The sequence below is a fragment of the Rhincodon typus genome, chromosome 10 (genome assembly GCF_021869965.1).
Source record: "Rhincodon typus isolate 14 chromosome 10, sRhiTyp1.1, whole genome shotgun sequence".
Lineage (NCBI taxonomy): Eukaryota > Metazoa > Chordata > Chondrichthyes > Orectolobiformes > Rhincodontidae > Rhincodon > Rhincodon typus.
The window spans coordinates 42,800,816-42,814,755 of NC_063341.1; the positions used below are offsets into that span (position 1 = coordinate 42,800,816).

At 40.5% G+C, this 13,940-nt stretch overlaps 1 protein-coding gene across 1 annotated transcript in view; it reads right to left on the bottom strand.

Annotated features, from left to right (window-relative positions):
* LOC109924749 (FAS-associated factor 1) overlaps nucleotides 1-13,940 on the bottom strand; it is a 142,977-nt gene that overhangs the window by 71,550 nt on the left and 57,487 nt on the right. Inside the window, exons 4-5 of the mRNA XM_048601578.1 lie at nucleotides 5,402-5,482; nucleotides 2,367-2,444 (exon numbers count right to left, since the gene is read on the bottom strand). Of these exons, the coding sequence (XP_048457535.1) occupies nucleotides 2,367-2,444; nucleotides 5,402-5,482 (159 nt within the window). The remainder of the gene's footprint in view (nucleotides 1-2,366; nucleotides 2,445-5,401; nucleotides 5,483-13,940) is intronic.

Consider the following 13,940-nt stretch of genomic DNA (forward strand, 5'->3'; position numbering starts at 1 on the left):
TAGGGGTCTGGCATGCACTGGCTAGGAGAGTAGCTGAGGTGGCACACATCACAACCATTTAAAAGTACTTGGAAGAACAATTGAAGTGTCATAACATTCAAGGCTTTCAGCATAGTGTGGGCCATAGTTGCAAGATGGTGGCAGAGTAGGACACTCCTGCCGGAGCTCCTCTGTTCCGCCTGTTCTTTTTCTTTCCTTTTAATTTTTATTCTCTCTTTTTCTCTTCTTCTCTCCCCTTAGCACCAGAGGCAAATCCTGGTGCAGCGGCAGGCACTGGCAGCAAGTCCCCGGAGCAGCGAGCCCTGGTACAGCACGTGGACTACGAGCCCCGGAACAGCACGGGCAATGAGCTCTGGAGCAGCGCATGGGCTACAAGCCTTACAGCAGCACAAGGAAGCAGCCCCTAAGCATCACGCAGGCAGTGAGTCCTGGGCAGCACATGGTCACCACCCTGGCACCTACATTGAAGCAGCTGAGTGCTGGTACGGAGCGGTCTGGGGCTTGGAGCAGACTGAGGATGGCTGCTGGACTGGGGTATTGCGCAGCAGTCACACCACATGCAGAGGCCCTGAGCTGAGCTGCTACACGGTAATGTCTATTTGAAATTTCCTACCTTACTGTAATGTCAACCTTTTAATGATGTCCTATTTTTAAACTTACTTTTTAATTCTGCAAGTAACGCAACTACTTTTATTCCTCTGCTGTATCCAAGAATAGTACCGAGCCACTTGTACCTAAGATGTCACCATAAGAAAGCAGACATTGTAAAAGCTTTTCACTGTACTCCTACAATGGAGTACACGTGACAATAAAAGGATATTGTAAGGTATGGAAAGTGGGTTAATGTTGGTAGTAGTACACTTTAACGGTCCAGACTTGATGGGCCAAAGAGCCTCTCCATTTCTATGTTTTACGAACAGCACAACATTCCCAGTTAACCATCCATTTTTTCTCCTGAACTGCTGCATGAAAATACCCATCCTTGGTGACACATAAGATATATTTTATATATATAATATATACACACAAGTAAAACAACAGAAAATTCTGGAAATGCTTAGTAGGCCAGGAGGCATGTGTGGAGATAATTAATATTTCAGGTTGATAACCTTGCACAAGAACTGAGAAAACCGAACTGAGCAAACGAAAAGGAGTTGAGGAAGGAAAGAACAATGAAAGCGGAAGGCAGAAGAAATTACACAAGAAAATATTTCATGGTACAAAAGCCAAAGTGAATGATAATGGGAAAAGCAGAGAAACAAAAGATGTTCCAGTGTGAACAATTCATTATTTTACTGGAACAAAAGGTGCGCTTGATGAAGTTTGAATGGCTGGATATCTGCCTTCAGAATGCAAGCAAAGAAACAGTCATTTGTCAGTGGGGAACTTGACTGACTTGCTGAAAAAGTGCACCTTTTGTCCATACTTTTCATGTTGCACTTATCAGGACAATTTTCATGAATATCAATACAAGTTGAAAACGAAGATTTGTACTGGTTGAGAGCGTTGATGTTCGCACCATAACTAATGTTGCTTATATCCACTTCTGCAATATTGCATAACTTCACTCCCGAATCAGCTCATTTCCTTCTGAAACATCTGTGCAATGATTTCATTTAGATTTGACTATTCCAAATAAATTCCTGACTGATCTTTTACATTCTATCCTCCATAAACTTGAGGTCATCTAAAATCTGATACCTGTTTTTTAACCTGCCATGTGTCCTAAGATCACCATTACCAGCCATGTCCGTTCTTATTTCTGAATCATTCCATGACCTTGTCCTTCCTATCCTGCAAACTCCTCGGACCCTACAGCTGAGACATCTCTACTTTTCTAATTCTGACTTATTGCACATTCCCAGTTATAGTTGTTCCATCATTGGTGGTCTTGCTTTTATTGCTCAGGAACCAAACTCTGCAATTTATTCCCAACACTTGTTTAACTTGTTTCCCTTATTTAAGAAACTTCTTAAAGCAATGTAAAGATTGCTCAAGCTATCTGACCTAATATCTTATGTAGTTCAGTCTCATACTTTGTCTTGTATTGCTTTGTGAAGTGCTTTGGGATGTTTCATCATGTTAAAGGTGCTGTAAAGTGGATAGAGAAGCAACTTTTAATCCATGTTAATTCAGTTCCCTCCCTTATATACTTCGCCAAAACAGCTTCTTCTGATGGTGACAAGGGCACTAATTGTTAAAGCAAACAATTTTAAACATAGAAAGAAATTTTTAAAAAAAACTTTATTAAGGTGAACGATACTTCTTTATAATTAAGTTTTTGAAACATCATTAATGGCAAGACCTCCTGAGGAAAGTTTACATATAGTTCAAGGAGCAAATATGATTAAATGATGCAGCCTTACCTCACGCTCTTCTTCTTGTTCTTTTTTAATCTGCTCTTGGCGTACCTGTTCTGCTATTTCTCTTTCTTGTGCTTCCCTCTGATTTGTAAAAGAAAATAGATTTGGAATCTGAACACATGAAATTAAAAGCAATTTAAGATATCACTTTAAAAATGTAGTACTTAACAAGAATATCATTTTATCATTTCAACTTCTATTTCAGATTAATAGACACAAAGGCACAAGTATTCATACAACATATGAACAAGGGGCAGAAGTAGGCCATTCAGCTTCTCGAGCCTGCTCCACCTTTAAAAGATCACGAATGATCTGATTGTAAGTTCAAATCCATATTCCTGACTACCCTGATAACTTTTCACCCCTTTGCACACCAAGAATCCATTCCACCTCTGCCTTAAAAGCATTCAAAGACTCTCTTCTTCAACTGCCTTTTCAGAAACAGTTCCAAAGATTAATCGCCTTCTACGAGAAAGAATTTCACCTCATCTCTGTCTCAAAATAGATGACTCTTCATTTTTAAACAGAGACCCCTAGTTCTAGAATCTCCCATAACAGGAAGCATCCTCACCATATCTACCCTATCAAGACCTTTCATGACCTTATATTTTTTAATCCAGTCACCTCTTAGTCCTTTAAACTCCAGGGGATACAAGCTCAGTCTGACCAACCTTTCCTCACAAGACAAACTTTCTATTCCAGTTTTAGACTAGTAAACCTCTGATTTTGAATTTTATTTTAAATTAAACTAAATTTAAAATTTACTTAATATGCAGACATTTCTAATACCAAAAGAGCAAGAGGTGATTGAAAGAGGATAAAAGATATGGATTGAGAGGCCTACCCACAATGAGAATCATAGCACAGCGACATCTTAAACAGATTGGTGCAAAGGACTAGTGAATATATCTAATCTTTAAAGTAAGAATAAAGTCAATTTTTGTTTAGATGTCCAGTGCTTCTCTTTGCTCTTTTCTTAAAAGTAACAGGTTATCTATTAGGTTGATACTGGTGAGTTTTTCCTTTTCAGTTCATAAAAATTAAATATCATTATAGTAAATAAAACTGCAGATGCTGGGATTTGAAACAAAAGCAGTCAACGACTGGAGAAAATCAGCACATCCAGCAGCATTTGGGGAGAGAAAAACCGAGTTAACATTTCGAGTCTACTGACCCTTTATCAGACTGTTCTGACACCATCCAGTACAAAATACACTCTCCACCACTGATACTCAGTTGTAGAAATGTGTACCATCATCAGCACTGCAGAAATTCACTAAAATTCTGAAACAGCATCTTCCAAATTCACGACCACTAATCCATTTAGAAGCACACAGGGAGCTGATACGTGGAAACATTACTACCTGCAAGTTCTCCAAGCCCTCACCATTCTGACTGAGAAATATAACACCATTCCTTCAGTGTCACTGAGTGAAAACCTTGGAATTCCTTCCCTTTTCTTACCTTTCAGTTTTCTTTCATTTCTGCTTTTTTTATACATATTCTGGTTTTGTAACCAAGATGGTGCTAAAGGATGGTGACTTTGTACACCATTTCACTGTACTCACATATTCCTATACTTCAGTACATCTGTAAGCAAAATCTAATTCTAAAATTCTAATGCTATTGCGGGTCCACTTACATGATGTGGACTGCAGTAGTTCAAGACAGCTCACTGCCATCTTCTCAAGAGCAACTAGAGATGGGTAATAAATGTTGGCCCAGCCAGCGATGCCCGTGTCCCAAGACTGAATATAAAAAAAGTTAGCAACCAGCTTCAGCAGGTAATAGGGAAAGCAAATGGAATGTTGGCTTTTATTTCAAAGGGACTGGAGTATAAAAGTAGGGAAGTTTTGCGAAACGAAACAAGCCATTAGTCAGACCATAGCTGGAATAGTGTAAACAGTTTTGGACTCCTTACCTAAGGAAAGAAAGATATACTGACATTGGAGGCAGTCCAGTGAAGGTTCACTGGGTACGAGAAGAAACTGAGTAAAAGAATGAGAGGAGACCTTACTGAAGCTTACACGAAAGATGTTTTACATGGTTTGGATGATAAACACATTTATTAATCTACAGTGAGAAGAGTATTTTAAGAAATTGAAAAGTTGCGGATGAATTTGTTTTGAAGATATTTAAAAATAAAAACATGCCCTATCATTGCTATGAGGTTAATTGGTTCAATACAGTGGGTGAATGGGCATGGATGGGCCATAGTTTGTCATGGAGATAGGAGGGGAATTGGAATTTAGTGGAATTCAATATAATAATAAGACATGGGCAAGACCGTTTGAACTTACTTTTTGAGATGATTCCCCATCTGGACTATGGTTCATGACATCCCTGAGGTGCTGCAAACCACAAATCCATTCAAAGCCAGCCCAACAACACAAAAATTGCAGACAGTTAGGATTATCTTTTCAGGCCACATTTAAAGCAGCTCTGGTGAAAACCAGAAAACCCAGGAACGAGGTTGGGAATCTGGGAATTGTGTTCCAGCCTTCATTTTCAGTTCTCCACAGAATCTTTCTGCTCCATAAAAAGAGCTCTTTGAGTCCAAAAACCAGCAATTTTATTTACAAAAATTTTGAAAATACTGGAGTAATCTTTCAACCACTGATGTGTTTAAAAAAATTTCTTCTTGCAATGTCAATGTGATGACTATCTATCACTCGTTCTTAAATGTTGGCAATATCAGTGTTGCTCACATCCAAAGAAATGTCAATGACAGAAACTACATTTTTGAAAACAAACTTTGATAATTTCAGAACTTGTTCTAAAATAACTTATAGAAAAAGACATACCAAACCAACTTTGATAAGAGGGAAATGAGTTGAAAAAGAGACAATTTTGACAAGATCTTTCCCTGGTCAGTCTGAATGATTGCGTAATTTTCTGTTGATAAAAATACTAAGACACATTTTTGCAGGTGCATCCTTGACATCAACCCGACATTATTTTTTAAAAGATGAAGATCTTAAATGTAATGATGCCCTACCAGATACATTAAAATGGATAATAAACAAGCATGAACAAACCTTAGCTCGATCTGCTTCCAGAGAAACTCTGTACGCCTCATCCTGTTCTCGTTTCACCCTTTCTCTTGCTTCACGTTCATCCTTACAAAAGTAAAACATTGAACAAAATTAGTGGGAACCAAAGCATCCTCTATTAGTTGACTAATATCCAATTTTCCCTTTAACTCCAGTTTCATCTGATGAAGGGTCTAGGCCCGAAATGTCAGCCTTCCTGCTCCTATGATGCTGCTTGGCCTGCTGTGTTCATCCAGCTCTACACCTTGATATAGGCAGCTGGCTTATTGGACTGTGTAATGCCTTTTAAAAAGACCTACAAATGAGAAACCAGGCATTTTATACAGAATGTTATTTGTGTGTGGCCTGTTTGTGCTCTGCACAGCACATTCCTAATTGCTGGGAAGAGTATTAGTACAAGGGCCTGTTGTGCACCAAGTGTTGTGAATTATTTAATCTCATCAGTTTGCTGTCACTTTTAAATGATTATAAATACTGAGTTACAAAGACAATATTGTAGCAGATTCTATTTTAATTGATATATTTAGAATTGAATAACATTCTAGAATTTAAATGAATTAATAAATCTGAAATTAAAAGCTAGTCGAATAGTGACCATGAAACCATCGTTAATTGTCATTAAAACCCACCTGGTTAACTAATGTCCTTTAAGAAAGATAATCTGTCATCCCTAACTGGTTGTGGATGACTCCAGAACTACAGCAATGTGGTTGACATATAACTGTACTCTGAAATAGTCCAGCAAGCCACTCAGCTGTACCAAACAGCCACAAAGCCTATAGAAAGGAATGAAACCGATATACCATCTAGCATCAGCCTAGGCACCAGAAATAAAACCAGCAACACCTCGTCGACCCTGCAAAGTCCTCTTTAACCATGAAAACCAAAAGAACTGCGGATGCTGTAAATCAGAAACAAAAATAGAAGTTGCTGGAAAAGCTCAGCAGGTTTGGCAGCATCTGTGAAGAGAAATCAGAGTTAACATTTTGGGTCCAGTGACCCTTCTTCAGCTTCGGTTTTTGTTTCCTCTTTATTTTCCTCTTTATTGCCCAGCCTGGTGGCCTTGAGAAGGTGAAGGTGAGTTGTTTTCTTGAACCACTGCAGTCCATGTTCTGTAGGTACACCTGCAATGCCGTCTCACAGGCTAGTCAAGCAGCAGCCTGACATAGTCATACTCATCGAATCATACCTTACAGACTATGTCATAGACAACACCTCCACCGTCCCTGGATGTGTTCCCTACCACTAGAAGGTAGATGCATCAAATGTGGCAGCACAGTGGTGTACAGTCAGGTCAGAGTTACTCTGGAAGTACTCAGCATTGACTCTAGACCCCATGAAAACTAATGGCATAAGATAAAATATGGGCAAGGAAACAACTGCTGATTACCACCAATTTACTGCACCCCTCTTGGTAGATGAATAGTACTTAATGCTAAACACCACTTGGAGGAAGAGTGGCAAGGGCGTAGAATGTACTCTGTGCGAGGAATGTCAATGTCCATCATCAGGAGTAGCATCACTAGTAACTGAGCTGACTGAGTCTGAAAGGACATAGCTTCTAGATTGGATCCACGGCAAAATGGTGAGGGAGCCAACAAGAGGGAAATATCTAATTGACTGGATGTTCACCAAACAACCTGTTGCTCTATCACTAAGAGTGACCATTGCAAATTTCATCTTCACAATGAGGTTACCCTCCATTGTGTGGCACCACCACCATGCCAAATAGGTCTGAGTTTAAACATATCTGGCAACTCAATATATGAGACACTGTGGACCATTAGCAACAGCAGAATTGTACTCAACCATAATCTGCAACCTCATGGCCTGACGGATCACTCACTCTACCATTACCACAATGCTCAGAGATCAACCCTGGTTCAACGAAGCGGGCAGGACAGCACAGCAAAAGCAGCACCAGAGTGCAGGACAGCACAGCAAAAGCAGCACCAGACATATCTACAAATGAGGAGTCAACATGAAGTTTGGTGGACTACTTGCATGCCAATCAGCAGAGGCAGCATGCAGTAGAATGGCCAAGTGATCCCACAAGCAACAGACCAGATCTAAGCTCTGCAATTATGCCACATCCAATCATGAATGGTAGTCAACAGTTAAACAGGAGGTAGTGGTTCCACAAATATTCCTATCCTTAATGATGGGGAGTCCAATGCATCCATGCAAATGGAAAAAACAATGTTGAAGCATTTGCATCCATCTTTAGCCAGAAGTACCAAGTGGATGATTCATCTTGACCTTTCCTGAAAACCACCTAGCATTACAGGTGCCACTCTTCAATCAATTTGATTCATTCCAGCTGATATCAAGAAATGGCTGAAGGCACTGGATACTGCAAAGGCTATGATTCCTAACAATGTTCTGGAAATAATACTAAAAACAAGTGCTCCAGAACTAGCTATGCCCCTACCCAAGCTGTTTAAGTACAGCGAGGGCACTGGCACCGACCCATCAATGTGAAAAACTGTACAGATCCTCCACGCAAAAAGCAGAGTAAATCTACCCAGGCCAGTTACCACCTTATCAGTCTACTCTCTATCAACAGCAAATCACTGGAAGGAGTCATCAGCGTTGCTTTCAAGCAGCACTTGCAAAAGAATAACTTGGCCACTGATGGTCAGTTTAGGTTTTGCCAGGGTCACTCGCCTCCTGAAGTCATTACGAAGAATGGTCCAAACATGGACAAAGACCTGAAATTGATGTGGTGAGAGTGACTATCCTTGAAATCAAAGCATCATTTGACTGAGGATGGGATCAAGTAGCTCCAACAAAACTGGAATCAAAGAAAATCAAAGGGAAAACTCTCCACTGGTTGGGGTCATACGAAACTTAAAACAAAATACTCATGGTTTTGCAGGTCTCACCCCCAGGACATTGCTGGAGGAGTCCTTCATTGTGGTATTCTAGGAAGTAGTGATGGTTTACAACAAAGGTATATCCTAGTGAGAAAGAAGAATTCCAAAATGGGGATAAACCAACCACGGTTAACCAAGGAATATAAGGATAGTGTGACAATACTACGGCTATGGTACCAAGAGGTGTATTCTGTCCTGGCTTTTTTTTTTAAATGAAGAAAGGTTGAGACAGAGGTGTAAAGTGTTCAAAGCCAATAAAGTAAACAGCTTGTGAGGACTTGGGTTTTGGTTTTAAAAAGTTGGAACAATAGAAGCAGCTTGAATGGTAAGGTCAAGCTTCCACAGATCCAGGGTTTTTAGTTTTAGCCTTCAGCAGTTGCTGGAGTCTTGAAGCTGGATGTGGAAGCTCTCATTTCGTTGTCTATTACAGCTAAAAGCTGGGCTTCTCTTCCTGCTGCTAGAATTGCACGCAAGGCAATCTATTTCACTGAATTTGCCTTTGCCAAGAGTGTTATTATGGGACGTTACTATTTTGGAAGAGTAAATTAGAACTAGTTTATATATACATATTTATATGTATATTTTCTTCCGCATTTCGATAGTTACAGTTAAGCCAGTTCTTTTATTTTTACCTTCTATTTTAACTGTAGTGTAAAAATGAAGTGTGCTTTGCTTAAAGTCAGAAATCACATGACATCAGGTTATAATCCAACAGGTTTATTTGAAAATACAAGCTTTTGGAGCGTAGTCCCTTCGTCAGGTGAAGTGAGAAAGAAGCACATAATACAGAATTTCTAATAAAAGATCAAAGGGTCACGCAACTGATGAGGATGTATTAAACAAACTTAAGATGCTGTTAAGTCTTTAATCAGTTAGAAGGTTTTAATTGATTAATATGTATATGTAAATCCCTGTATTTCATTCAAGTCACTGTCTTGAGAGAACTAAAGGTTTTATCAGTGTAAAGAAGAGGTGACATTTTAGGTCAGACAGTGCATGTGAGGTGCGAGGCATTGTTTAAAATCTGTTTACGTTTTGGTTTGGAGTCAGACTGGTTTAATTTCGAAAGTAGGAATTTATAAAATGACTGACTGTGTGCTTTTTGAACAAAATAGATTGTATCTACAAATGCAAATTCACCCCATAGAATGGGGTGTGTGGGAAAGTGTGAGTGTGAGTGAGAGTGAGCAAGCGAGGTGAGTGTGTGTGTCAGAGACAGAGAGAGTGAGGAGAGTGAGTGAGTGCGTGTGGGGGAGGCAGAGAGTGAGACAGAGAGTGTTTGTGTGGTGTGTGTGTGTGCGAGAGAGACACGGTGGGGGAGAGAAAGTGTGTTCGCGTGCGATGTGGGGACAGAGTGAGACAGAGTGTGTTTGTATGGTGTGTGTGAGAGAGTGAGAGAAAGTGGGGCTTGTGTGTGTGTGTGGGAGAGTGAGAGAGAGGGGGGGGCGGGGGGAGGGGGGGAGGGGGGGTGGGGGGGGGGGGGGGGGGGGGTGGTGGTGGTGGGAGGAGTGTGAGAGAGAGAGTGTTTGTGTGTGTGTGTTTGTGTGAACGTGAGAGAAAGGGGGGCCAGGGAGAAAGTGTGTGTGTGGGTGTGTGTATGAGAGTGTGTGTGTAGGGGGGGTGGAAGATGAGTGTGTGTTGGGGGGGAGGAAGAGAGGGTGTGTATAGGAGACAGAAACAGCGTGTGTGAAGTAGTGTATGTGTGTGTGGGAGAGAGAGGGAGGGGGAGAGAGAGAGTGTGAGTGTGAGTGTGAGTGTGTGTGTGTGAGTGTGTGAGAGAGAAAGGGAGAGCCAGAGAGAGTGTGCGCGCGTCTCTGTGCTTGAGAGTGTGTGTGTGAGAGTGTATAGGGGTGTGTGTGCCTGTGTGTCTATATATTTATGCGTGAGTGCATAGTCTGACTCCAAAACAAAAGAAACAGATTTTAAACAAGGCCTCAACCTAACGTGTACTGTCTAACCTAAAATGTCACCTCTTCCTTACACTGATAAAACCTTTTGTTCACTCAGGACAGTGACTTGAAAGAAATTTGTGGATTTACATATACATATTAATCAATTAAAACCTTTTAACTGATTAAAGATTTAACAGTATCTTAGGTTTGTTTAATATATCCTCATCAGTGGTGTAACCCTTTGGTCCTTTATTCATAAATTCTGTGTTCTGCGTGCTTCTTTCTCACTTCACCTGACGAAGGGGCTACGCTCTGAAAGCTTGTGTTTTCAAATAAACCCGTCAGACTATAATAAAAACCGAAAGAACTGCGGATGCTGTAAATCAGGAACAAAAACAAAGTTGCTGGAAAAGCTCAGCAGGTCTGACAGCAAATGTGAAGAAGAAAGTCAGAGTTAACGTTTCCAGTCTGGTGACCCTTCCTCAGAACTCAGACTATGCACTCACACACACGCATAAATACACACACTCACACATACATACTCTCACACAGATCCTCTCAGACACACACTGTCTCTCAAGCACAGAAACATGCACACACACTCTGAGTTCTGAAGGGTCACCGGACCCGAAACGTCAACGTTGATTTTTTTCTTCACAGATGCTGCCTGACCTGTTGAACTTTCCCAGCAACTTTGTTTTTGTTCCTGTTGGACTATAACCTGGTGTCGTGTGATTTCTGACCTTGTTCACCCCAGTCCAACACTAGCACCATTGCATCATTGCTTAATGTCGAGTAGTTTGACCAATCAAATTGCAGAATGCAACACCTTATATTGATCTTCAAAATAAGAAAAAGTCAGGGTCTAGGCTATCTTCTTAATATATTTTGAGGGGATTTGGTCTGGTCGATAACAATAGCATCAAATGAGAAAAAACATACAAATGCAGCAAAGAGGATTAGGAAAGTTGTAAAAGTTTGCAATATAATACTTTGCAAGCAATATCAGGGTGGATAGTAACAGCTTCTTTCAATTACAGTGTATCTTGATAGACACAGCTCATGAGCAATAAGTAGTGAGTCTAAATAAGGACTAGGAATTGGCACTGGCTTGGTGGCCGGAAGGGCCTGTTCCTGTGCTATCGAGAGAGAGCGAGGCCAAAGTGATCACACGCACCTTACAGGCTGGGGTAACAATAAGGGAATCCAGGAAATGGCAGATGAGTTGAATAAATACTTTGCATCCGTCTTTACAGCAGAAGACACCAATAGCATTCCAAAAATACTAAATAATATCGGGGCAAAAAGAGGAGAGGAAATAAAATAACTATCACTAAAGGAAAAAGTGCTGGAGAAACTAATGGGGCTAAAGTCCAACAATTCTGTTGGACCTGACTGGATGCATTCCAAGATGGTAAAAGAAGTAGTTACAGAGGCAGTGGTTGTGCTGGTAGTAATCTTCCAAGAATCCTTAGATCTGGAAGGGCCTCACAGGACTGGAAAACTGCCAATGTAACACCTGTATTTAAAAGGGGAAGGAGACAAAAAAGGATTTTAAAAAAAGGGTTAGTTAGCATAACATCTTTTATTGGAAAAATGTTAAGAGGTTATTATAAAGGATGCAATAGCAATGGATGTAAAAATATATAATATGATCAAGGAGGGTCACAAAGCGGAAATCATACCTGACAAATTTATTAGAAAATTCTGAGAAGGTAACAGGGTGGAAAAAGGGGAAGCTGTGCATGTAATATATTTGGATTTCCAGAAGTAGAAGATTGGCTAATTAATAGAAGACACAGAGCTCAGGTAAGGGAATGTCCTATAAGGAGTGTTTTGTTCAGCTGGGCCAGTATTCACGAGTGTATAGAAAGATGAGAGGAGAGCTGATTGAAATATATAAAATTTTAACAGGGCTAGAGAGACTAGATGCATGGATGATTTTTTTCCCCTGGTTGGGGAGTCTAGAATCAGGAATATGGCACCGAGATTGAGGATCAGCCTTGATCCTATTGAATGGTGCAGCAGGATCAAAGGGACGAATGGCCTACTCCTGCTCCTAGTTGCTATATTTTTCCTAATTGACACAATGTTCATAAACAGACTTCAGACTTTAATAATTTATTCTTACCTTCTAATTATGTGTTTGGTTAATGCAATCATCATCTGTCTCTGTCATTTCAATTTCAATTTAACTAACCATTAGCCTAAGTTTCATCTCCTAACCTTTAAATCTCAAAAATTCAACTATTTAATTGTACCAAGGTGGCAATTGATAGGATTTGAATTTTCTTTGCTACTATATTAAGGGAACTGTTGTTAAAATGGCACCAGTAACTTTTGTATAGGGTCCTCGCTGGAATTTAGAAGCTTTCCTGTGCTTGTGGTTGTTGGGGATGAATCAATTCATCCTGGGACATTGTTGCAGGAGTTCCTCAGGTTAGTGCCCTACGCCCAACCATCTTCACCAATAGCCTTCCCTCCATAATAATGTCAGAAGTGGGGATGCTTATCAATGATTGCACAATGTTCAGTAACATTCGCATACACAGATCCTGATGCAGTCCATGTTCACATGTAGCAAGATCTGGATAACATTCAGGCTTGGGTTGATAACTACAAGTAATACTTGTGCCATGAAAGAACAAGACAATGACCAACTCCAATAAGAAAGAGTTATTGGAGCCATTTGGCCTTGACAGTTAACAGCGTTATCGTTGCTGAATCCCCCAATGTCAACATTCTGAACGTCACCAATGACCAGGAAGTGAACTGACCCAGGCATATAAATACTGAGGCCATAACTGCAGGTCAGAGGCTCAGAATTTTGTAGCAAATAACTCACCACCGGACTCCTCAACAACTGTCCATCATCTACAAGAAACAAGTTATCACAGTGACAAAATACTCTCCACTTCCTGGATGAGTGTGGATCCAACATGAAATGTGACAACACTCAGGATAAAGCAACCCACTTGATTGTCACCCCATCCACCACCTTCAACATTCACTTCTTCTATACTGACGCACAGTTGCAGCAGTGAATACCATCTGCAAGATGCACTGCAGCAACTCTAAAAGAGTCTTTGAACAGCACTTTCCAAACTTGCAATCCCCATCACCTATAAAGGACAAGGAAACATATGCATGGGAACATCCCTAACTAAAAATTTCCCTCACAGGCATACATCATCCTAACTTGGAACAATATCACCATTCCTTCACTGTTGCTGGGTCAAAATCCTGAAATTTCTTTCATATTGGCACTATTGATGTACCTACACGACAGAAACTAGAGTGGTTAAAGAGCGCTGCTCATTATCATCTTCTCAAGGACAATTAAGGATGGGCAATGAATGCTGGTCTCACTAGAAATGCATATATCCAGTGAACAAACAGAAAAAAACAAATATTATCCAACTATAACACAACGCTACCCAAACAAGTAATGACAGCATCCTCTTATGATAGAGTCATAGAGTAATACAGCATGGAAACAGGCCCTTCAACCCAAACTGGTCCATGCTGACCACGGTGCCCACTCAGTTAGTTCCAATTACCCGCATTTGGTCCACATCCCTCTAAACCCTTCCCATCCATGTACCTATCCCAAATGTTTTTTTAAAATGTTGCTTTTGTACTTGCCTGAACCACTTTCTCCGGCAGCCAATTTCATATACACATCACTCTCTGTGTGAAGAAACTGCCCCTCAGGTCCTTCCTAAATCTTTGCCCTCTCACCTTAAATCTAAGCCC